General features: G+C 50.9%; 1 protein-coding gene across 2 annotated transcripts in view; it reads right to left on the reverse strand.

Moving 5' to 3' along the window:
- Positions 1-4177: 4177 nt before the first annotated feature.
- Positions 4178-23884, reverse strand: part of RHBDL3 (rhomboid like 3) — a 43980-nt gene continuing 24273 nt past the window's right edge. Inside the window, exons 6-9 of one of the 2 annotated variants that reach the window (XM_030862132.2) lie at positions 22511-22623; positions 16904-17004; positions 8318-8378; positions 4178-5342 (exon numbers count right to left, since the gene is read on the reverse strand). In XM_030862132.2, coding sequence (XP_030717992.1) covers positions 5071-5342; positions 8318-8378; positions 16904-17004; positions 22511-22623 — 547 coding nt within the window. In that variant the 3' untranslated portion in view covers positions 4178-5070. The remainder of the gene's footprint in view (positions 5343-8317; positions 8379-16903; positions 17005-22510; positions 22624-23884) is intronic. The other variant, XM_060290344.1, reaches the window with a different exon arrangement.

Genomic DNA, 23884 nt, shown 5'->3' on the forward strand with positions numbered 1-23884 from the left:
AAGCCTTCCCCTCACGTGTCAATACGGGTGTACTTATACCCACTTCACACCAAGTAGCTGTGCAATTAAATGAGAGTAAGATTGAAAGTGCCTCTCGCCCAGTGCCCTGGCTCGTAGTAGGTACCCAGTAAATGGTCTTCATAATTACCTCATTATCGGTAAACATTAAGTAATGGGAAGAAAGAATCTTCCCATTACTTAATGGTAGAAGGGAGGAAGGGAGGAAGCCGAAGAGTGAAGAAGGAAGTGATAAGAGGCCGAGTCCAAAGCTGGCTGAACGACTTCTGGCTGCCAGGGAGCTTACCTTTAACTGCCTCGGGTGTCGGAACCTGGAACTGAGTCCTGGGAACACGGCTGCTGACAGGGTCCAGACTTTCCTTCTAGGAGAGTCAGTTCTCCACACTCCAGACAGAAGTGGGTTCCTGGACCTTTAGGCTGAACCCTGCTCTCAAGTTTGTTCTGGGGTGACTTCTGCCATTCCAGAAAGCATTTAAAAATATTTGTAAATGATACACAGGAAACTGATGTGAAAACGTTTAAGGGAAACGACTCCCACAGTGAATTTAACAGGGTAGTTTAATCCGCCAGCGAAAGTCATGAATGGCAAAACTACATACACTGCCATCAGCTTAGAAAAACTGGTGAGAACAGATCACCTTCTCAGGTTTCATCCATTCAAAGCCCACTCGATTGTTAAACTTACCAAGCACCAGACTCTACCTTAACGCTTAATGCTCCGCTTATTTTCCCCTTCTGTATGTGAACTGTCCATGCCCTTTTACCCTGAGAACATTCCTAATCGCTTCTCAAGATCAGGGTACTGACAGCCTCTAGAAAGACCTAAAGACTAGGTCATTGGGGTAAAAAAGGAAGTACCTAGGATATTTTGAAGACAATTCCTCCAATAATAATAGTCAAAATATTAAGCTCTCATTGGGGTACCATGTAAGAGTGGAAGGGGAAGGCAGGGCACCCACCAGGACAGCTGGCACAGAGGTTCTTGACCTGAAACTATGGATGAGTTTCCTTATTCACAGCCCTTTCCCCCCAAATCGTACGCAAAATTGTCTATCTGTGCATTTTTATGGGCAGAGAAATCGTGTTTTCATCAACCAGTCAAAAGAACTCAGTAATTCAAGAAACGTTAAGAACCACCAAGCTGGGCTTCCCTGGTGGCGCAGTGGTTAAGAGTCCACCTGTCAATGCAGGAGATGCGTGTTCGAGCCCTGGCCCGGGAGGATCCCACACGCCGTGGGGCAACTAAGCCCGTGAGCCACAACTACTGAGCTCACGTGCCACAACTACTGAAGCCCTGGCGCCCAGAGCCCGTGCTCCGCAACAAGAGAAGCCACGACAATGAGAAGCCCGCGCACCGCAACGAAGAGTAGCCCCCGCTCGCCACAACTAGAGAAAGCCCGCGTGCAGCAACGAAGACCCAATGCAGCCAAAATAAATAAACAAATTTATATTAAAAAAAAAAAAAAGCACCACCGAGCAGGAAACACCAGCACCGAGCACGGATGCCCCATCTGTAGCGCATACATCGTAGACCCACCCCCACTGCTGTCCACACTCCCCCCCTCCCTAACCCAAACTGAGATGAAATAGAGTCCAATGCCAGCCCTTCAGGTCACTTCTTGAATAACCAATGGCTTAAAGAAAAAAAAAAATCTTTAATGGAATCTGTGCTCAAATAATATGTTACAACAAAAATATACAGAATATACACAATATAAAAATATTTAGAAACAAACATTGCAGCTTGTGTTTTTTGTTTCCACTTACTCAAGTCCTGGGCAGAGGAAGATCAGTGTTGGGCAGTTTTTTAAGGCAGAGGAGTTTCAGAGCTTTCCAGCCAGCACTGGGAGCAACATGAATGATGTCAGGAAAGGGTTTCCACTGCACCCGGGAATCATCATTATTTGCAAACTAAATTGGACACTGGGGAAAGAAGATCCAGGCTTGGCGAGCAGCAACTCCCCTAATCTCTGGGCAAGAATGATTCTCATGGAAGTTGAGAATCCCATTAGCTGTCAAAAGCGTCTCATTAGGGAGTTTTCCTAATTAAAAAATGAATGATGAATGGTGTCATTAAAACGAAATTTCTCCTCTGAAGGTTTGTTTTCCTTTCCCCAGTTTCCGTGATTCCTCTTGCGTTTAGGGAGGGAGGGAGTGAGTCTAGGGCTGCTGTTTGGGGAACCTCAGCTTTCAATCTCTGGAGGCTGCGGATGAAAGGCAACTGTCCTCCACAGCCTGAAGATTCACTCCACCCTCTGCTTCCCAGCACCCTGGCCAGGTGGCCATACTAGAGGAGGGAGGAAGGAGGACGACGGGGACGTGCTGCTGGCAGGTGCTGGGAGCTCGGGAACAGAGGGACTTGCCGGGGGAAAAAGCCAGACTCCAAAAGTAAAGCCTTCTTACCGGACAGCTGTCTCCCGGCCCTGGGTTGGAGACCTGAGTGGTGTGGAGTGACTGCCGTCATCACTGGGCAGTCTTGCTTGGAGCGATGGTTGGGAGAGGTGGTGCAGGTGGGCGTTAAGCACAGCAAAGAACTTCAGGGCTGTTTTTGGACAGGGAGCAGCTGGGGCTGGAGGCCTGAGGTGTGGAGGAGGCTCCCTCAGCGCATCCCAGACCTTGCAGGGCAGACTTAACCGGATGGGAGACAGGACCTCCGCCTCAGGCAGTCCGTCTTGGTAACAGGCTTCCATCTGAAACTCTGAAGGAACTGGGTACTTCTCTGAGGGCTTTCTAGACTCTTCTGGTTCACAGTCTTCTTGCCCCTCTCCAGGCCGCACCAGACAAACAAGAAGGCCCCTCTGTGCCCCCTCCACCCACATCCCAGACCTCTCACATGCCAGGGTCTGGAGGGGAAGCCCCTGCCTTGCAGCAGGGCACCAGCAGCTTCTGTCCCTCCAGGAAAGGACAGCGCCACTCAGGGTTAGCAGTGGCAGCAGCCCCGGGCTGAGCCCCGCCCCCCCATCCTCACCCGAGCCTCTTGGCCCCCATTCCAGCTCAGAGTCTCCTAAGAAACAGACTCTTCCAGCTACACCTGTCTCTCAGGAGGGCAGAGAGTGGCTGGCAGGGCACAGACTGGCACAGCTCAACCACACCCAGGCTCATCCCCCACCCTGGGGCTGGCAGTCCTCAGCACAGCATTGGCACAAGTGCAGCAGGACCTCGGGAGCCAGACGCGGGCACCAGAACCATCTATTGTTGGGCAAAGCCAGGGAAGGGCTTGGCGTGGCTTGGGGGTGTCCCTGGCTAGGAAGACCCTGACCATTTACGTGGCCCAAGACCCCCAAATGCTTGGCCTGGCTGACTCTGGACCTTGGTATATTTAAGGGCTCTGACAGGCATGTGGCTGCCCCATTCCTGCACGAACGCAGCCTCCTGGGCTGTCCGTGGCTCTGAGTTCCCAGAGCGGTATAAAGGGAATGGCGTAGTTTGTCAAACGCCATCCTCCCCACACCCTCCCCTCAGGGTGGGCACAAGCTTCTATCAGGGGTCGTTGCCTCAGCCTTGTTTTGCCACTTGTGTAATGGGTGGGGGGATGGATTTGATCATCTCCGTATTCCCTCCCAGCTCTGAGCATCTGAGTCTACGGGCTGCCCTCACCTCTGACACTCACCCAAGCACCCTACAGTTCTTCTCCAGGAGCAGTTTTCCATCTGAATTGAGTTCCTTTTATGTAGCCTCCTGTACCCTCAACTCAAAAGGGCACTTGGCCTCAACATTCCTGCTCCAGCCTCTCCTGCGCCCCCAAGGCTCCTAAGGGAGATACAACAGAACTTTTCAGATAGGGATTCTATTCTAGATGGGAATTGGAGCAGAACTTGGCAAAGGCGAGGAAAGCCTGAGCATCCTGAGGGTCCCTGGAAAGGCCCGAGGTCTCCCTCCACCACGGCAAGTCTCCCACGGTCAGTGATTCTCAGAGAGGCTCCCGGGAGCCTCTCTGAGAAAGGCAAGAAAGCCCAGTAGCCTCTCTGAGGAAAGCAAGAAAGAAGGGGGCAAGCTTTTTCCCATCTCTCAGCACCCTCCTTCCTCTCATGCAAACTCCCGCCCCATCCCCCTCTGCCCCTCACAGCCTCCTCTGCTGCCTCCAACTGGCCTCACTTTGTCTTTCCCACCCCACGTGCATCCGCCCACCAGACCACACACACACACACACACACACACGCACACACACACACACACACTCACGCATGCACACGCGTATCAGAACACTGGCTCTATAAACAAAGGACAGGCACATTGTGGGGTCAGGGCAGTGGAAGGGGAGGAAAAGGCCCTGAACATAAGGGTACGGATGCTGGGGCACTGGTGTGAGATGTCAGCACCCAGGAGACACCCAAAGTTGATACCCTTCCTCGGGGGGAACTTGGAACAAAGTTTATTCCCTCCCACTTGGGTTCCTCTCGCTGGGTACCTGCAGGGCAAAGGTGGGGCCTGGAGTTACAGAATCGGCCTCCTCTGCCCACCCCAGGCACTAGAGGCCACATCCCAGCACCCACTGACATGCATGGGAGGGCACCCTGGGCCCCCCAGACCAAAGTCGACATGTCCTCCACCACCAGGCTCCCTTCCACTCTAGAGCTCCAGACCCAACAGCTATGGAGGGGACACTTCCTGGCCCACAGTGACCTCTGGGCTGGACAAGGGCCTGCCTGGCTACTACAGACTCAGGCCCTCCTTACGCGCTTAGGTGTCTCAGGGTGGCGATGAGTGAGAAGGCTGGTGCCCAGTCTATGACAAGGGAGGGGACCCCTGTACACATGGGACATGCCCAGCCCGAGGGGACGGCCACTCTCATCTCACCCCAGGCCTTCACCCTGGCCCGAGGTTTTCAGAACAATCTAGAAAAACTACAGAAGCCACATCCAAACCCTCCAACAGGTGCCTTTCAGAAAAATGCCTCCACTCTGTTCAAATCGGAACACAAATATTACAGCGGCCCAGCGTCTCTTGTCCTCGCCTCCCTGGCCTCACTGAGCTGGTGATGAGAAAAAGAACACGGCTGCTCCTTGCCCGACTGCTTCTCCCTCCCCTCCCCGACCAAGGTCCTCCAGGCCCTTAGGGGGGCGGCGGCAGCTTTAAGTCCAGCAGGGTGTAGGCAAAGATGTTCCAGAAGACAGCGAACAGCACAAAGACGGTGTACATGGCCACAAAAATCCACCACAGCGACTGGTCCTGCAGCCTCTGCTCGTAGTTCCTCAGGATCACCACGCCCAGGGTGATGCCTACAGCCACGCCACCCAAGTGCGCCACGAAGCTCGGGTGAGGGCACGGGGGATAGGCTGATGGGTGGAATCGCAGCCACACGGCCCGCCCAAACTCCATACTCACTGCAAGGGGAGGAAGCACAGAGAAGTCACAGGAGGGCCACGGGGCGGGGGCTGAGCAGGAAGCCTTGCAGTCCATCCATTCATCCAGCTGTCCACCCACTAATGCATTCACTACCCATCAGGCCAAGCACTGTTTGCTCTGTGCACTGGAAATATAATCGTGAAGATAACACACAAACCTCTGTCCTCCTAGAGCTTACAGGGTCTGGAGATGGACGAGCATATAGTTACGTATGTAAGATAATTTCAGTAAAAGAAATTCTATGGGGAAAAAAATAGGTGAGTTAAAATCAAGGCCACATTTAAGGAGGGGGATTCTTTAGTTTGGGGAATCAGGACAGATCTTCCTAAAGGACTGACATCTGAATATCAAGAGAAGACCCGAAGAAGAGCGTTCCAGGCAGAGGGGACAGCTCTGTGCAGAAGCCCAAAGGCCCTTGCACCCCTGCAGGTGTGAGTCCTGCAGGTTCAGTTTCCCCATCTGTATAAAGTCTCAGCCTCTAGGTACCAGGCTGCACGGCCGGGACATTAATAACAACCTCAATACGTGCTAGCCCTTTACATTTTATAAAGTGTCTTCATGTACTAGTTCAAAACCCTTAAAGAACCCTCAGCACCAGTGATTTTGTGGCTGGAAGGAAGGGATGAAGGGAAAGAAGGGCAAAGAAGGAATGGAAATAAACAGTCCCAACAAAGTGCTGGAAATAAACCTTAACGGATTCTAAAACGCCCCCATCCTGCTCTCCAATCCATCGTTCTTGCACGAACTTCTTGGGTTGGCCAGTCCGATGGGGATGTACTCTCTTGAAAGGATAAGTGCTGGGAAATTGTGCCATTTCATTACCTACCACCCAAAAAACACCAAGTGTGGGGATTCTTATCCTCATTTGACAGACTAAAGCCTTTGAGGGGAATTTTCTACTTATTCGTTACCAGTTAATTAACCAGGGCACCTCTCTCCACACTAACCGTCCCAGAGATGCCAGCACCTCGAGGGATGATCCTTCCCCAGGGGAATTGCCCAGCCTCCTGGCCTGGACCCTGCAACTCCAGGGGTGGCCAATAGATGGCGGAAAAGGAGCGGCGAGGGACGCCCACAGTGCCCTCCCACACGCCTCCCCAGGCCCTGGGGCATCTTCCTGCCTTTGCTTCACAGGCCCTGAGGTCCGCAAACGAGGTTTGAATGGCATTGGTTCCAGCTCCAAAACCACATTTCAGTTTTTATGCTGCTTGGAGTTGGATTCTTCTAAACAGCAAGACATCATTCTGTTCCTTTCCTTGCAAACAGACAAACTCAGTTTGAGCAAACTGGAGGCTATGCTCCCCAACTGCTCCCAGCCCACTGCCCGCCCACGGCCCACCGTGGCCCCGGCTCAAAGATTCTGTGAGTTTTAGGGCTGGAAGTTCCTCTCTGGGATTAGAGATCCTCCAACCCCATCCAGGAAACGGAGACCAGAGGGCCCTGAACGCCAGGGGTACAAGGGATGTACAAGTGGATTTAAGTGGAGCCCACCCAGGCCCCTGCTCCTTTGTTCTGGCTCAGTCTTCCTCCTCCCCACACAGCAGGTAGCTGACCCAGGCACAGACAGTCCAGGAGCTCCTGCCCAGCCTGGCTAAAGTGTGGGGCATTAGAGATGACACAGGCTGGCTCTGAACACTGGCTCTACCACCTCTAGGGCGGGTGACCCCAGGCAAGGAACTTCACGCTCTGAGCCTGTAAATTAAGCCTGACAATAACCCACTCTTCACAGCCATGTTCTGGGGACTGAATGAGAGTCTGTGTGTCCCTCTTCTCTCCTCTGTTCAGACTCATCTTTTCCCATCTCACAATGAGCCTCTTGGCCTCTGGTCTCATCCCCCTCAGTCAACATCCTCTTCATCCTGCAGCCTGATGAGTGACTGCAAACTCAAAACTGTCAGTATCTCTCTTGTTTAAAGGCCTCCAGTGGCCTCCCAGTACATTCAAAATGAAGCCCAATTTTTCTCTTTGCATTTAAATCCCTCCATGATCTGACTCCAATGACCTCTTACATAATCACACACAGTCCTGAACCTCCTGGGGCAGTTTTGTTAACTGACTTGCCAGCCATGACCCTTCACCCACCCGTGTCTTTGTTCCTGCTGCACCTGAAGTGTCCTCTTGCATCCTGTCTATCTGGCAAACACCTGCCTGTCTTTCACACTCAAAATGCAGGTAGACTGACTTCTCCCAACTAAGGCCCCCATGGCACCTGCTCACGGGGGTTCATGGATTAGCTACAGTTTGTGAACCTGCTGAACTGCGAGTTTTAGAGTGTGTGTGTGTGTGTGTGTGTGTGTGTGTGTGTGTGTGTGTGTGTGCGCGCGCATGCGCGTGCATACCGGCACTTTTCTGGAAAGGAATCCTGAGCTTCCAAGGAGATCTCAAAGGATCAACTCCATGACCCAAAAGGTTAAGAAGTGATTTTTCTCACAAGGAAAAAATATTTTTTTCCATTTCTTTAATTCTTTATCTGTATGAGATGACGGATGTTCGCTAAACTGACGGTACTAATCATTTCATGATGTATGTAAGTCAAATCATCGTGCTGTACACCTGAAACTTACACAGGGCTGTATGTCAATTACATCTCAATAAAGCTGGAAGGAAAAACATTTTTTTAAATAAAAATACTAAAACCAGAAATTTTTTTGAAATAAAAAGAAATAAAAGCCAAAAAAGGTTATTCTTCTTGATCTGACCATTGAGCTGGACACTAATCCTGCATGCCCTTTCCCGTTTGCAGATTATACATCAGTGAAAAGTTGAAGAAAGGTTAGGTAGCAGCATCGTAGGCCAGACCCTCTCGTAACATCCCCACTGTGTTGCACATTGTGGACACGTCTCCCTTTTCTTTTTGACCACAAGTCCCAGAAGGGCAGGGACTGTGCCGTCTCTACATCCCCCAGGCCCAGTACAGGGCTCCCCTCCCCCAGCCTGCCCCGTCAGAACTTACTACAGATCAAGGCCACAGCCATCCGAAGCAGCTTGAATTGACACTTCATGCCTGACCAGTTCTAGGGAAAAAGGAGAGAGAGTTCCATTAGTTCCAGATCAGACCACTCCTCTGCAGAGGTAACCCGCTTAGGAAAATCTGACATTTAAAAAAATCATCTTCATTAAATCCTGAATGAGCCGGTTGTGGTTTTGTCCCAGATCACACAGCATGGCTTTGAGATTTCAGGCAATGGTAAGTTTATTAGTGTCATAAAAGTTCTCAAGCTGCACGAACAGAGGAAGAGAATCTAGATCCTGGGAGACGACAGTCCTTGTTTCCCTCACACAGATATCTTGACGGTTGCCTCAACTGCTGGGTCCCACGGTTGCAAGGGGATGCAGGACAGCAAAGCAAGCCAAGTTAAAGCAGAGCCATCAGGATGATAAAAGAACTCAAAATCCTCCATCTGAGGAACGAATGAGGAGACGACTCAGGGGTCAAGTTCATTGCCGTCAAGTATGAAGTGAGTCAACGCAGGAAAGGGCATATTCAGTGTAACCTGTAAGCGGAAGACTCAATGGATGAAAACTTCAGAGATTTTTTTTTTTTAAGCTCAGGATAAGCTTTCATTTCTAATAAGCTGAGCTGTCCAAACAAAGATGAAGTGATCCATGGGATGGTGAGTTTCCCATCATCGAGGGGTTCAACGGGGGCTTCGCATCACTCAGAGGGGATGCTCAGGAGAATCAGGCATTGGAAATGGGGTGGGCCAGATGGCCTTCAGACAAATCCCTCTTTCCCCTGAGAAGCTCTGAAACTCTGAACCTCCAAAGCAGATAATCAGAGTACAATTACTCACTTTACAAAAGGACTGTTCAATTTACAAAAGACTGCGCCACAGGGCTCCTTTGAGGGGCACTCCTGCAGCGCTTTCAAAGCTCGATTCCATTTACCCAGAAGCAGAAACGAGCCTGGAATCTTCCTGGAACACATCAGTCCTAGGGTAGGAGGCAAGTGGGGACAGCGAGGGCTTCTGTTCCCTCCCACCCACCTCCCCTGCTTCTGCTGCCTGGCCCAGGCCCAGCTCAGGGGCACGTCTTGAACTCCTTTGACATTGGGGGACCCATGCGTGAAACTTGACAGAGGCCCTGAACACTGGCATGTACAATAATGTCTATGGAAGCTTCACTGGACCAAGCAGGATGCCGGAAAGCTGTCAAAAGACAGAGAAATCCTGCCACATTCGGCTTCTTGCCCTTTGCCTCCCTGTTATTCCCTATTATTCCTCAATGACCTGAACCTCACAAAAGGCGAGGTGAGTGACACACGGCCCCTCTTTAGGTGCGGGAGTCGAATCTCTGCTTGCTGACATGTTCTGTGCTAAAGGAGCAGACGGCAGGACAACGCTATCACCTGCTGGCATCTGCCCCCAGAGGACCCTCGCTGGGAGACAGGCAACAAAACGGGAGTTGGTGCCCTCCACCGGATCTGGCCACCTAACCCAAGCTAGCTCATTTGGCCGAAGGTCGGTGGCCCCTCAGCTCCTCTCCAAGATGAAGCCCAAGGATGGGAGGGTCCTTGGGAGTCACCTGATGGGCCATCTCCACCCAAAGGGACACCCCTGCCAAGAAGCTGACAAAATGGCCCTCCAGCCCCTGTGACCGGGAACTCACCACCTCCTGAAGCAGCCCCGTGAAGGGGCTCCACTCACTGAAAAGTTCTTCCTGCTATTGTCCAGGCAGGCTTTGCCTCCCTGTGAGGTCCACCCATGGGTTGTCATTCTCCCTTAAATGTGACACCCGTGTTCACAGCAGTGTTATTCACAACAGCCAAAAAAGTGGAAGCCAGCCAAGTGTCCATGGACGGATGAATATAGAAACAGAAGGTGGTGTATCCACACAATGGAATAGTACTCAGCCTTCAAAAGGAAGGAAATTAAGACACACGCTACAACTTGAATGAAACTTGAAGACATTACGCTAAGTGAAATAAGCCACTCACAAAAAGACAAATAGTGTTTGATTCCACTTGTACGAGGTACAGACTACAGAGGTAGTCAAATTCATGGAGACAGAAAGTAGAATAGGGGTTTCCAGGAGCGGGGGGAGGGAGGAATGGAAGTGGTTAAATGGGTACAGAGTTTTTGTTTTGCAAAATAGAAAGAGTTCTGTGGACAGATGGCGATTCCTATGGATATGGAACATTTCTAAGATCCCTTTTCCTCATAAAAACCCTCTGAAGGGGCTTCCCTGGTGGCGCAGTGGTTGGGAGTCCGCCTGCCGATGCAGGGGACACGGGTTCGTGCCCCGGTCCGGGAAGACCCCACGTGCCGCGGAGCGGCTGGGCCCGTGAGCCATGGCTGCTGAGCCTGCGCGTCCGGAGCCTGTGCTCCGCAACGGGAGAGGCCACAACAGTGAGAGGCCCGCGTACCAAAAAAAAAAAAAAAAACTCTGAATATTTTACCTGAAGTCTCTTTCACTGTGTTCTGAGTGACAGTATCGGGCAGAGTTAAGTCTAGAATGTATTGGCCGCTCTCTCCTTCAGCTGAGGTCCAGGTCCCTCTGGGCCCTATCTGGGATCTGTCTAAAAAAGCACTGTCTGCATTTTGGGTCTGGCAAGACCACTGGTGTGGGGGCTCAGAATTCCTTCTTTCTAGTGTCCTCGTTTGTAAATCTGAGATAACAACAGTACCTAACTCATTACCCACCTCATGGCTTGTTGCGAAGGTGAAATGAATTAATATGTGTAAAGAAGAACACTGTCTGGCACGTGGTAAGAGTCATCTAAGTGCCTGATAGGATCTGGACCTGGGGCAAAGATGGTGAGTTTGCCCTGCAGAGCGGCTTCAAAACTTCAGAATCTCTGCTAAGTCAGACAGAGAAAGACAAATACTGTACGATATCACCTACATGTGGAATCTAAAAAAATTCAACAAACTAGTGAATATAACACAGAGGACAAATGAGTGGTTACCAGTGAGGGGGGAGGGGAAATATAGGGATGGGGGAGTGGAAGGTACAAACTATTAGGGGGTAAGACAGGCTCTAGGATGTACTGTATAATATAGCCGATATTTTGTTATAACTGTAAATGGAAAGTAACCTTTAAAAATTGTATAAAAATAAAAAAAATTTTTTTAAAAGAAGCTTCAGACTCTCAATGACCTTGGAGGAGGCCGGGGAGCTCCAGTTTTGCAACATGGCTCCCAGGACCAACTTCATCTACCATACCTGCCGAGCCCTGGAAGGCTCTGAAGTTTGCCAAGCTGATCTGGTCATCCCACCTCTGATCTGCACTTGAGGGCCCAGGAGGGCAAGTGCAAGGTCACAGTGGGTTAATGTCGAGCTTGACAGGGTTCCCAGTCCAGGTCTCTGTCCGCCCACACTTCCAAGGCAGGGTCACATTCTGTCTGTCCATGCTGGCTGCCCCCAGAGCTGAGCAAACATCAGTAAATGAGCAGCCTCCCAGCAGCTGAGGGGTTAAACTAGAAAGTCACTCCTTTCCACCAGCTGCCTCATCTCCCCCCCTCCTCCCCATTATTCCCTCCAATAAAATAAGCACAGTGAAACAACAGGAGAGAAGGAAAAAAATCTCACACAGAGCCAGCGCTGCTGCTGCTATAAATGTTGAAAAGCCTGCAGGCCCCTGGGGAATATAAACTTTTTTCAGGTCCTTTAATTTCATTCTCTACCAGAGCCTCACAGGGTGAGATGGTAACTCACCAACGACAAACAAGGCAGTAACCAGTCCCCTAGGCATCTTGCTCACCCAGTCAGTCAAGAGCTCAGAGGCTGAAACCCAGGAGAGGTTCTGTTCCCAGACGGCTTTACATAACCCCAGTGGAAACAATTTCTTGTCAAATCACTTCAAGAAAACCCAACACAGGAAACAAGGAAAGCGTGACACAGATAAAAAAGAAAGCACGACACAGATAAAATTACATTTTATTAAGTAAAAATCCTACAGAAGGATTTTTACTTAATAAAATGAACCTTATAACAGAAATCTTCTGTGACTTTTCGACAACAACCTTTCCTTTTGCTTTGACAGTATGGTTCCAATAGCAAAAATTTAGATCTCAAATGTTTTAGAAAAACATCTATCATATGGGGCAAAGTTAAAGAAAATATCTTGTATATTTAAAAATGAGGGCTACCCTGGTGGCGCAGTGGTTAAGAATCCGCCTGCCAATGCAGGGGACACGGGTTTGAGCCCTGGTCTGGGAAGATCCCACATGCCACGGAGCAACTAAGCCCGTGCGCTACAACTACTGAGCCTGCACTTTAGAGTCTGCAAGCCACAACTACTGAGCCCGTGTGCCGCAACTACTTAAGCCCACGAGCCTAGAGCCCGTGCTCCACAACAAAAGAAGCCACCACAATGAGAAGCCTGCGCACCACAACGAAGAGTAGCCCCCGCTCGCCGCAACTAGAGAAAGCCCGCGTGGAGCAACAAAGATCCAATGCAGCCAAAAATAAATAATAAAATAAAATAAATAAATTTTTAAAAATTAAAAATAAATAAAAATGAAACTCTGTCCTATGGGTCCCAGCAAAAGGCAATTAATAAATTATTCAATTATGTGTGCCTTTATACTGCTAGAATTTAAAATAAGAAGTCTTGATTACAGGTCTTTAATGCCATCCAGACCATTTGCTGAAATATTTTTTAGATTTATTCCCTTGATGTAAACAAGCGTTTTGAAACTCAGAGTGTCTTTTATGAAAAATAAGACATACTTTAATTTAAGGCAGAATCTCTCACTTAAACAGAGTCCTGAGAACAGAAGTGTTCAACATTTTTCTGTTATGTATCTGAAGCATAAAGGACACATTTTCAGATTATTCTCTGTACAGATATCAGGTGGAATTTATAAAGATAAAGAATTATATGTATAAAAATATATAGGGCTTCCCCTGGTGGTGCAGTGGTTGAGAGTCCACCTGCCGATGCAGGGGACACGGGTTCGTGCCCCGGTCCAGGAAGATCCCACATGCCGGAGAGTGGCTGGGCCCGTGAACCATGGTCACTAAGCCTGCGCGTCTGGAGCCTGTGCTCCGCAATGGGAGAGGCCACAACAGTGAGAGGCCCGCATACCGCCAAAAAAAAAAAAAAATATATATATATATATATATATATATACACACACACATATACATACAGGGTCTCCCAGCTGTCTGGTGATTTGTCACATGAAAAACATTTTCACATCCAATTTTTTCATGTCTTTCTCACAACTACCTTGTGAAGAAGGGATTACAGATGACAGAACAGAGTCCCTGAGAAGCTAAGGGACTCACAGCTATCAAAATGGTGATACCCGTCCTCAAATCCAGATTTCCTGGATGTCAAGTGCATGTTCTTTTTCCTTTTTGTTCTGATGAGGTGCTTTATTGGGACACACAGACAAGTCTTCATTTTGGAATTAAAAATCAATAGTCTAGGGCTTCCCTGGTGGCACAGTGGCTGAGAGTCCGCCTGCCGATGCAGGGGACGCGGGTTCGTGCCCTGGTCTGGGAAGATCCCACCTGCCGCAGAGCGGCTGGGCCTGTGGGCCATGGCCGCTGAGCCTGCGCGTCCAGAGCCTGTGCTCCACAGTGGGGGAGGTCGCGGCAGTGAGAGGCCAGTGTACCGCAAAAAAAAAAAAAAAAAAAATCAATAGTCTAAACATATACACACTACTATATATAAAATAGATAATGAACAAGGACCTACTGTATAGCACAGGGAACTCTACTCAATATTTTGTAATAACCTATATGGGAAAAGAAACTGAAAAAGAATAGATATATGTATATGTATAACTAAGTCACTTTGCTATATACTCTTTTTTTTGTTTTGGCCAAGTGGAATGTGGGATCTTCGTTTCCCGAGCAGGGATCGAACCCCTGGCCCCTGCAGTGGAAGTGCAGAGTCTTAACCACTGGACAGCCAGGGAAGTCCCTGCTGTACTCCTGAAACGAATACAACACTGTAAATCAACTATACTCCAATATAAAATAAAAATTAAAAAAAAAAAGAACTCTCCCCATACATTTGCTAACATTCTGGGAAAAAACAAATCGATAGTCTATCTATTAGGCTGAACCACATGAAATTGCCGATGCTTCAATGCTTCTGACCCACAGAAATGGCAATTTCACATGGTGTGTCCTAATGTGTCTCTGAATTGCTGGGCACTGAGCTAGCGTGGGTAAAGGCAGCCTCTTAATGAAAGGAAACTGACCTAAGGAGGAAGTGAGTGTTTTTCACTGTCCAATAAGCACCACACAACTTTCTAAGGGAAAGGCTACCTTATGTCACACTCCAGGGGACCCCAAAGCTCCCCGTTGGTCAGGGAAAGCCACGTCCTTCTGTAAGACCGCTGGGCTCTTGGGTGGGACAGCTCGTCTGCACAGCCACAGGCTACTTGCAGAAAGAAACATAAACTGGAAGAAAACTGCTCTCACACCCCCCTCCTCAACCCCATGCCCCGGCCCTCGGTCCGGGTCCTAGAGGTGGTCTGCCCTCACCACAGGAACTTCTGGGGCATTGGGGCTGCTTCCCAGGCGGTGGGAAGGGGTGCCTCTGTTTGCCTGTTTGCCTCTTCTTTCTTAGTTGTGCTGGCTCATCCCCTTCATACACATATGCACCTTGGGGGGAAGGGGAAGGGGAGGGTGGCCTTTCCTCCCCCTGCAGAAAGGAATTGGGGCAGGGGGAGGGGGGAGTGGCAGAAGCAGAATCCAGAGGAAAAGCTGTATCTGGGGAAAGCTGTGGCACTGATACAGAATGACCCATTTAAAGAGCCATGTGAGGCGGCCCTGGGCTCCCAGGTGTTTAGCGGACCAAGCCAAGCACGCCGTGTGTAAACACACTGTCACACACCCACCCGCCCCTGCTGTAGCTCTCTCTCTCTCTCAGTGTACAAAGGGGACTTTGGTGCAAAGAAAGGGGGCGGTGCTGAGGAGCAGGCTAGGTGACAGTGGCCATAATAATGAAGAAATGGGGGTGGGACTTCCCTGGAGGTCCAGTGGTTACGACTCGTGCTTCCAAGACCTCCATAAACTGCTGTCGCTGAGCATTCACACATCTGCCACATGGGTGACGACAGTGATGGAGGAGAGAGGCGAGAGCAAGAAGACCCCAGAGAAGCTACTCCTTTCCTGACAGTCCCTCCTGCCCTCCCTCCGGCCCTTCTCTCCCTCCTTCCCCCCAATTTAGTGGGCACCCTCTGCCATGTGTCCAGCCCTACTCCAGGCACTGGGGAAAAGATGAGTAAGATCTGGGCTCTGCCTGGAGGCTCCTGGGCAAGTGGGGGCATCGGACAGGGTGAGCCAAGCACTGCCAGTGACTCCTCTTTCAGCCTCCAAACTTCAGACTGCTTCTAAAACAAGGAAGCCGTCTTGACCTCCTCTGAGACTACCAGGTGGCTTCCAATTGCTTGCCTTGAAGATCCTGTCTCTATTCTGAGTCTACCCCGGCCTCTTCTGTGGGGAGTCAGGAATTAAGTTCACACTTATACTGAGTGGTTATTTTCACTTTATGTCATTGATCCCATCTCATCCCATTTCACAGATGTAGACACTGAGGCACAAAGCAGTAAAGTCATTTGTCCAAGGTCACTCTTTAGGAAGTGGGTAGCTGGGATTCAGATCTAGGAGGAATAACAGCTCCTGCTCTTAGCGAGTTACACTAGATTGCTTTTCGGGAAAAGGCAAGGAAGAGCATGAGAAATGGAATGACGGCGTCCAGTCGCTTTGAAGCGCTGGTGGAGGAGAGCAACACTAGAATGACTGCCAGGAGATGTGGGTTCATGTCCCCATTTTGCCACAGATTTGATTGTGGCTTTGGACAAATCACTTAACCTCTCAGAGCCTTCTTTCCTGTTTGGGACTTTTGATGAGATCATCTCTAAGATCCCTTTACTTTTTTTTTTAAATTTTTGGCTGCGTTGGGTCTTTGTTGCTGCAAGCGGGCTTTCTCTAGTTGTGGTGAGTGGGGGCTACTCTTCGTGGCGGTGCGCGGGCTTCTCATTGCTGTGGCTTCTCTTGTTGTGGAGCATGGGCTCTCGGCGCACGGGCTTCAGTAGTTGTGGCATGCAGGCTCAGTAGTTGTGGCTCACGGGCTCTAGAGCGCAGGCTCAGTAGTTGTGGCACACGGGCTTAGTTGCTCTGCGGCCTGTGGGATCTTCCCGGACCCGGGCTCAGACCCGTGTCCCCTGCATTGGCAGGCGGATTCTTAACCACTGCACCACCAGGGAAGTCCCTAAGATCCCCTTACTTTTAACAGCCAATGACAAACAACAAGTTACAATTACAACGCATGCTAGTGGTCAAGGATTTAAACTTTTTAAAGTCACTGAGTAGCGAACAGTTGGAATAGGAAGATGGGCAAAGCCATGGCTGGAGAAAATATGAATCATATGGAAGGGTCCCACTGGAAGTATCCCGGCAGAGGGCGAGGAGTGTCCTTAAACTCAGCTACTGGCCAAGGCCACCTGGTGCTTGCCAAGCCCGGGCTGGAGCGTGAAGGAGGATCTAAAACCCAGCTCCAACAGATTAACGCCAGGCCCAGTGACAGCAGAGGGGAGGCCAAGAGAGGGCTGCTGGGACAGGGGGTGCTCACCATCACGATGTTGGCCAGATGGGCAGAGACAAGCGCATACACCCCTCCAGAGGAGCCCACCACGGGTGCGGTCATGTCGGCCACAGACACCGCCAAGGACCCTGGTACAGAGAGAGATGGAGAACTCAAGGATGCTGGAGTCGGCTCCCCACCCCAGTCCCAGGCCCTCGGATGCTGCAGCCTCGGGGCTGAGACCCCAGAGCAAGAGGCTCGCTCTCTTCCTCCCCTGATCGCATGTCACCTCGGAGCTTCCTAGAAGATTCATTTATGGCTGAAAGAACCATTTGGTTCAAACTTCTCCTTTTACAGCTGGGAAGCAAAGCCTCAAGGAGAGAAGTGACTTGCCCAAAGTAGAACTCTGCCACCCAGATCATCTTGCCTGGCAATCCAGCCTCCCCTTGTGCTATCTCAGGGTTCTGAGCAACGACAAAAATAGTAGCAGTAGTTCTTGCAGAAACAGCCACCGCTTATGGGGCACTGTGTGTCAGACACCGGCCAAGCATTGTACAGACATCCTTCCCTTTGACCCTCAAGCCCACCCTCTGAGGCAGGCACTCGTAGCCTCACTGCAGAGATGAGGCTGAGCCCAGAGTCACCTGGTAGGAAGGGCTGGAGCCAGGATATGAGTCCAGGTCTGCCTGACACATGTGTGCTCTCGGCCTCTCTAGCAGCCACTCCCCAAAATGGGTCAGAGGTCAACCTCCACCCTCTACCCTCGCTCTCCTCAACAGCATCCAAAAACCTGCCTAGCATCACCTCCAACCAAGTGAAATGACAACAGGCCAACGGGATCTCCAGAGCGGGGCTTCTCTGGAGGAAAAACGTCCTTGAGAAGTCCCGGGGAAGAGAGAAAGATGATGTCATACCCTCTGGGGGAAAGGAATGGTGGACTCTTGGTCCGGGGGATGATAAACTTTCATCCTGGGAGGGAAGCCGGGCAGAGAAGATGGGAAATGCGTTGTTCTGGTCTCATTTAAGTGTGATCAATGCTTTGGCTTTCAGGGAAGGACACAGGAGACTAAAAATAACTGGGAGTTAGAACCCAGGGCTCAGAGGATGAGAGGTGGCTGGCCTGGGTGAGTGTGCAGAAATCACCACTGGAAAATGCCCGCAGGCTCAGAAGCCAATTAGCTGCTGCCTGGGTGGAGAGAAGAGGGACAGGCAGAAGGCCAAATTCTGCAGGCCCTACAGGGCTGGAGGGTTCACTACTTAGCAGGAGGCAAGGTCCGGCCCGGGAACCAGAGTGCCTGACACCCTGGGCGTGGAGAGGCCCCTGCAACGTCATGTGCCTTCTCCCTGGCTTGCCGTCACCCCCAGACCACTCTCAAGGCTTCTTGTCTCACTGAGATCCTTGGAGGAAGAGATTCCCACAACAGATTCTTAGTCTCAAGGGGGATGTCATCTCTCAGGAAAATACAAACCATCATGAACTAAGGACACCCAAGTCCTTCTCCCCTCCCAGGGCAACTATAAATCTTTCTTCTCCCCTTTCATGCTTTCCCTCTGGCTTTAATTAGGTATTGATCTATTGTCAGATAACTTTCTTTTTTTTTTTTTAACTGCCTAGCCATGGGGTCAGCCCTATATAACAGGAAAAAGAAAAAGAAAAAAATCCCAGGGTGGCCAACGGGCAGGCAGCAGGATCTGCATGACAAAGGATTCCCACGCTCTCACCCTCCCTGGCGGCAGGGCTGGCCGCAAAGGCTGCACTGCAGGGCTGCACAGGGCTGGCTGCCCATTAATTACCGTCTGGCCAGAGGAAGCCCCAGCCTCCTCGGGGCTGGCCTCTCTCCTCCACGTGAGTCCCCACAAACCGGGCCAGATTCTGCTCCCTCGGCCTCCCTGGTGGGATCCACCAGGACAGGGAGGCGGCAGGGAAGCCCCCAGGGTCCAGCTTCCGTGCACTGACCTTTCCCTCACCCTAAGGATGGATGAGAGTCCTGACCCCAGGACCAGAGGTCAGTCTGGATTGTGGCAGGATTATGGGATGGGGGCGTGGCTGGTTACTTGTGTGACCCTGGGCACAGCTCCTGAATTCTTTGGGCTTCAGTCTTCACATCTGTGAAATGAGGAGGTTAGTCTAAGGCTTTCTAACTTTTGAACAGTGAGACACTGTTTTCAAAGAAACCTGACTCACACCCCTACCCCATGGTGCAGAGAGCTGCTCTGGCTGAATGGGGATGGGACCTGGGGAGTAAAGTTTGCCACCCACTGGAGGGCATCTCAATGGTTCCTTCCAGATCAGAAATACTGAAATAATCCAAGTCTTGGCCTAAGATCCAGGTTCTGAGGTTCGGATCCTGGTTCTAGAATCTGGAAGGTGACAATCTGGATCCACCTGCCCTCCATTTGTGGTAGAAAGACTTTCCTTGGGCTTCCCTGGTGGCGCAGTGGTTGAGAGTCCACCTGCCGATGCAGGGGACGCGGGTTCGTGCCCCGGTCCGGGAAGATCCCACATGCCGCGGAGCGGCTGGGCCCGTGAGCCATGGCCGCTGAGCCTGCGCGTCCGGAGCCTGTGCTCCGCAACGGGAGAGGCCACAACAGTGAGAGGCCCGCGTACCGCAAAAAAAAAAAAAAGAAAGACTTTCCTTAAGTGACTGCAGATTAGACCTGGACTATAGGGGCTAAGAGAGGTCAAGTATAAATGTATGTATGCATATCAGTAAAGTAAGACAGGTCATCCCAGGACAGAAAGCCAGGGCCAGGCAGGATTCCCGATGAACGGAATGGATCACAGTTCAATAAAGGCCAGTGTGAACTCCTGGAGGTCATGGGGGCAGAGGACGGGGAGAGAAAGGCGAGCCGGAGTGACACGCCACACCTGTACACAGCAGCAAACCAAAGGATCAGTGCTAGTCAGGGCTATGAATTCTCCCCCGAAACCCCGGGTCCATGCCAGCACGGGGATGAATTGGTGACTTTGCCATAATGCACAGCTGCGATAATTTTAGCCTGGAAAATTTAAAGCAGGTGTTCTCCAGCGTCTCCCTTAGCCGTTAAAAAAACCCCAAACAAATCCAAATAAAAATTGGCAGAACATCTACCTTTAAGCAGTACAACTTTATTTATGTATGTACTCTTTCACTTAGCTTACAAATATCTGTTGCTTACCATGTACCAAACCCTGTGCTAGGCTCTGGGGATGCATCCATCGCTTCTGATCTATATAATCTGTCATAAAGCTGGGCAGAGCAGCGAAGAGACTGGATCTTAAAGTATTTAAACTCAGCCCTGTAATCATTAGCCGGAAGTGAGATGCATGTTGGCTTCAAGCATTGGCTAGAAGCGCCGGGCGGAGGAAGGGTTTCCACTCCAGTTCTAGGGCTTCTTGGCTGTGCAAATAGAGTCATTTTACCTCTTTGAACTGCCTATAAAATGGGGGTGTCAGCACCTACCTCATAGGAATGTTGTGATGAGAAGAGCAGATAACATACGTGCGAACCATTTATCACGTACCTGGACTACTAGATACGCTCAGCAGAGGTTAGTTATTGTTACAAAACGCGATGGCCTTGGATTTGGAATATTTTCATTGGGGAGGAATTAGAGAGCAGGGGTCAATGTCTATTAAGACCTCCCTTGGTTTCTGACAAATTATGTGCATAAAGGATAAGGCGTGCCTTTTAATTCTCGTAACACTGTGATAGTGTTAGAGCACAGCCTTTGAGGTCAGACAGCCTGGATTAGAGCCCAGCTCCACCACTTATGACTGTATCTTCTTAGGCAAGTCACTTAGCGTCCCTAAGTCTCGGTTTCTGTATCTGTAACAGATGGAGAGTTAACAGTTCCCGCCTCATGGAGTTGTGGGGATTAAAAACAGCCTGCACAGGACAGGCACCTGGAAAGTACTGGCTATCCGGTCAGGGTCTGGCTGTCTGAACAGGACCCCTTCTCTGAGGAGGGATGCACACAGAGCAGAGAGGGAGGAAGGGGTACAGGCAGGTCAATCAACTCAATCCCGGAGATCAGCGATTTGATATGAGGTGACCAGAATGCCCTCTGCTCTGAATCAATGACTCAGATAGAACAGCACATGTAATTTGCTTTGCAATACAGCCCCACACCCTCAGGTTTAGTTGGAAAGCCCCCGTCTGCCTTTACACCATCTCCTTCTGCACTGGCATCACTGGGAAGTGACACCTGCACTGTCTTCCCGCTGGGTGTCATCTGGTTTGGGCGAGGCCTGAGTCATCTTGAATCTATGTCTGTCTTCTAGGTTACTGGCACTCCCATCTAATTAACTACCAACTGCAAGTGTTACGAGCATCTTTCCTGTTCCTCGCCATTAACCATCTGGGTCTCTGAGTATGTCGGCATGGAAAATGTGGCTCTAAATCCCCAGATGTCGACACTCAGGGGTGTGTCAGTGGCTAAGTAAGTCTGGCACACAGAGATGTTCATCAGACCTTTTTTCAAGGATGCAGAAGGTGCTGGATTCTGGGAGAAGCTGGTGTGAGTGTTGTCCAAGGTGCCAAGTTTTTAACCTCAGCACAGGAGTGAAGGAGACAGCGCTGGGCCAATCTCCCAGGCTGAGGGTTCACGAACTAGCAGACCAGCCTCTCATGGGATGGGGGTGTGTGGTGGGACCCTTCCCTCTTTGATTCCTGAAGTCATTCCACTTACTTCCAGGGTCCCTGCCTGACCACTGTTTACAAAGCTGACGCTGCCCTGCTCTCCTGATGACAACTTCAATGCCACTCAGAAAGGATTAAGATCTTACTTAAACGTACACACAAAGCTCCCCTGGGTACAGCTGTCAGGGGGGAAGAGCTGAGGCGGCAAACCTTGTAGAGAGAAAAGCCAGCGATAAAGGTGGAAACATCACGAGGGAGATCCCTCTGTTCAGAAGCCCAGTTGGTGCAGACTTTTCCTGCAGAAATCTGCTCTGCTCTCCCCACCTCATCCCAGTGCACCTCCCCTGCCACTGGGGAGGGGGATGGGGGCTGGCCACTACCCTCAAGCCCACAATGATCACTATCATCACCTGCCATGTGCGCTGAGCCAGCCAGGGCCCCAGACTCCTCCAGCTGGCACGAGTGCCCACTACCTCCTAGGCCAGACTCTCTCCGGCCAGCCGTGGGTCAATCAAGGGCCAGCCCGGGCAGAGGCAAGATCCCCCTTAGGGTACAGGTGCTGGCCTGGCCAGGGGAGGTACCTGGTTCCACCCACTCCTTGGATGTCCCCACAGGGATCTCACCTCCCGTGCACGGTTTATTTCATCCTTCACCTCACTCTGCCCTCCTCACGTCTGGCAGGCAGATCTCATCAGTTCCCTCTTAAAGCTTAACAGGGCCAAGAGAAGGTAACGCATGTCCCCAGGTTCACACAGCTGCAGCACGGCAGTGTGAAGACTGAAACTCCGGTCAGTCTGCCTGTTCCAAATCCTGTGCTCTCCCCTCCTTTGTCATCACATGCCTCCCTCTCTGGGTGGCAGGTCCCTTTCCAGTATCCCCAGGGAAGTGGGGAGATTTGCCTGGAGGCCAAGCCTAGTAGTCAGGAGCCTGGATGGTGAGGGTCCTCTGGAAGTTGGGGCTTGCTTGACCTCATGGGGTCTCCTAGCCGCCCTGGGGAGGTTCACCCCTGGGGACACGGGGCCCACCTGCCTACCTGCCACGACACCGGCCACATAGACAAGCGCAATGCGGGTTGCTCCGTGCACCATCTCCAGGGGTACCCCCACCAGGAGCTGCAGCACCACGTTGAGTCCCAGGTGTTCTATCCTGTACAGAGAGATCACATTCATTCATCCATTCATCTAGCATGCCACGATGCTGGGGATCCAGGAGTGAACAAGACCCTATAGCTGGGAGACCTGGTGGTCTAGTGGTTAGGACTCAGTGCTTTCACTGCTGTAGCCCGGGTTCAATCCCTGGTTGGGGAACTGTGATCCCACAAGCTGCGCTGCATGGCCAAAATTAAATTAAAAAAAAAAAAAAAAAGACCCTATAGCTGCCTTTGAGGAGCTCACAGTCTAGGGGGTGGAGGGGAAGGAATTACAATGCAGACAGACCATTTTAGAGTGTTCCTTCCACCCTCCCTGCCAGCTGGGACAGGAACACAGGTACAGGGCTGGGGGGTGACTGGCAGTGTCTGCACTTGCCAATGAGGGGCTAACAACGGTCAAGATCCAGCAACTCTAGGGAGGGTGGGAGGGAGGGAGACGCAAGAGGGAAGAGATATGGGAACATATGTATATGTATAACTGATTCACTTTGTTATAAAGCAGAAACTAACACACCATTGTAAAGCAATTACACTCCAATAAAGATGTAAAAAAAAAAAAAAAAAAGATCCAGCAACTCCATCAGTTGACACAAGAGAAGCTGAGGCTGTGTGACTTAAAGTCACACAGCTGGTCAGTGGTCAGGCTGGGACCACGGCCCTGATCTCTGATGTGCGGGACCTGGTCCATTATCCAGGCTACTCAGTCGCTCTGGCTCGCTACTGTATTTGTAAGAGAAAGATGTTTTCCAAACAAGTGCAAGCATGAAAGATATCGTTAGAGCTTAGTATATCCAAGTTATCCTCCAGTCCCTGTGGTGTCCAGATCTTGGCTCACGAGGAGACTGAAGCATAAAGGGCCTCCCCGCCCCTGCTCCTCAGCCTGTGAAGCTGAAGCTGGGACACAGCAGGCAAGGCATCCATCTGCTCAGGCTCAGAGTGGAGACATCCATCAACAACCATCCAGAAGTCTCCTCACGCCAAAGCACCCTTCCCAGCACGTGCAGCCAGTTAGGGGGTGGCTCTTGTGCCCCCTTCAGCGGCTCAGCAGGAAGGGAGGCTCACAGTGGAGCTTCCTCTTGGCCACTGTGGGTCTTTCTGCCAAGGAAAGAGCCATGGGGGCCGGGATAATCCTCTCCCCATTGGCAATCCCGGGGACAGGCACCCACAGGGCTTTTCCATCACTTCTCTAGAAGAGTCTGTAGAAGACACCGCAGAGGTCTGGTGTCTGGGGACTCTGATTTCCCAACTCCATGCTTC

Source organism: Globicephala melas, chromosome 20, assembly GCF_963455315.2.
Source record: "Globicephala melas chromosome 20, mGloMel1.2, whole genome shotgun sequence".
Lineage (NCBI taxonomy): Eukaryota > Metazoa > Chordata > Mammalia > Artiodactyla > Delphinidae > Globicephala > Globicephala melas.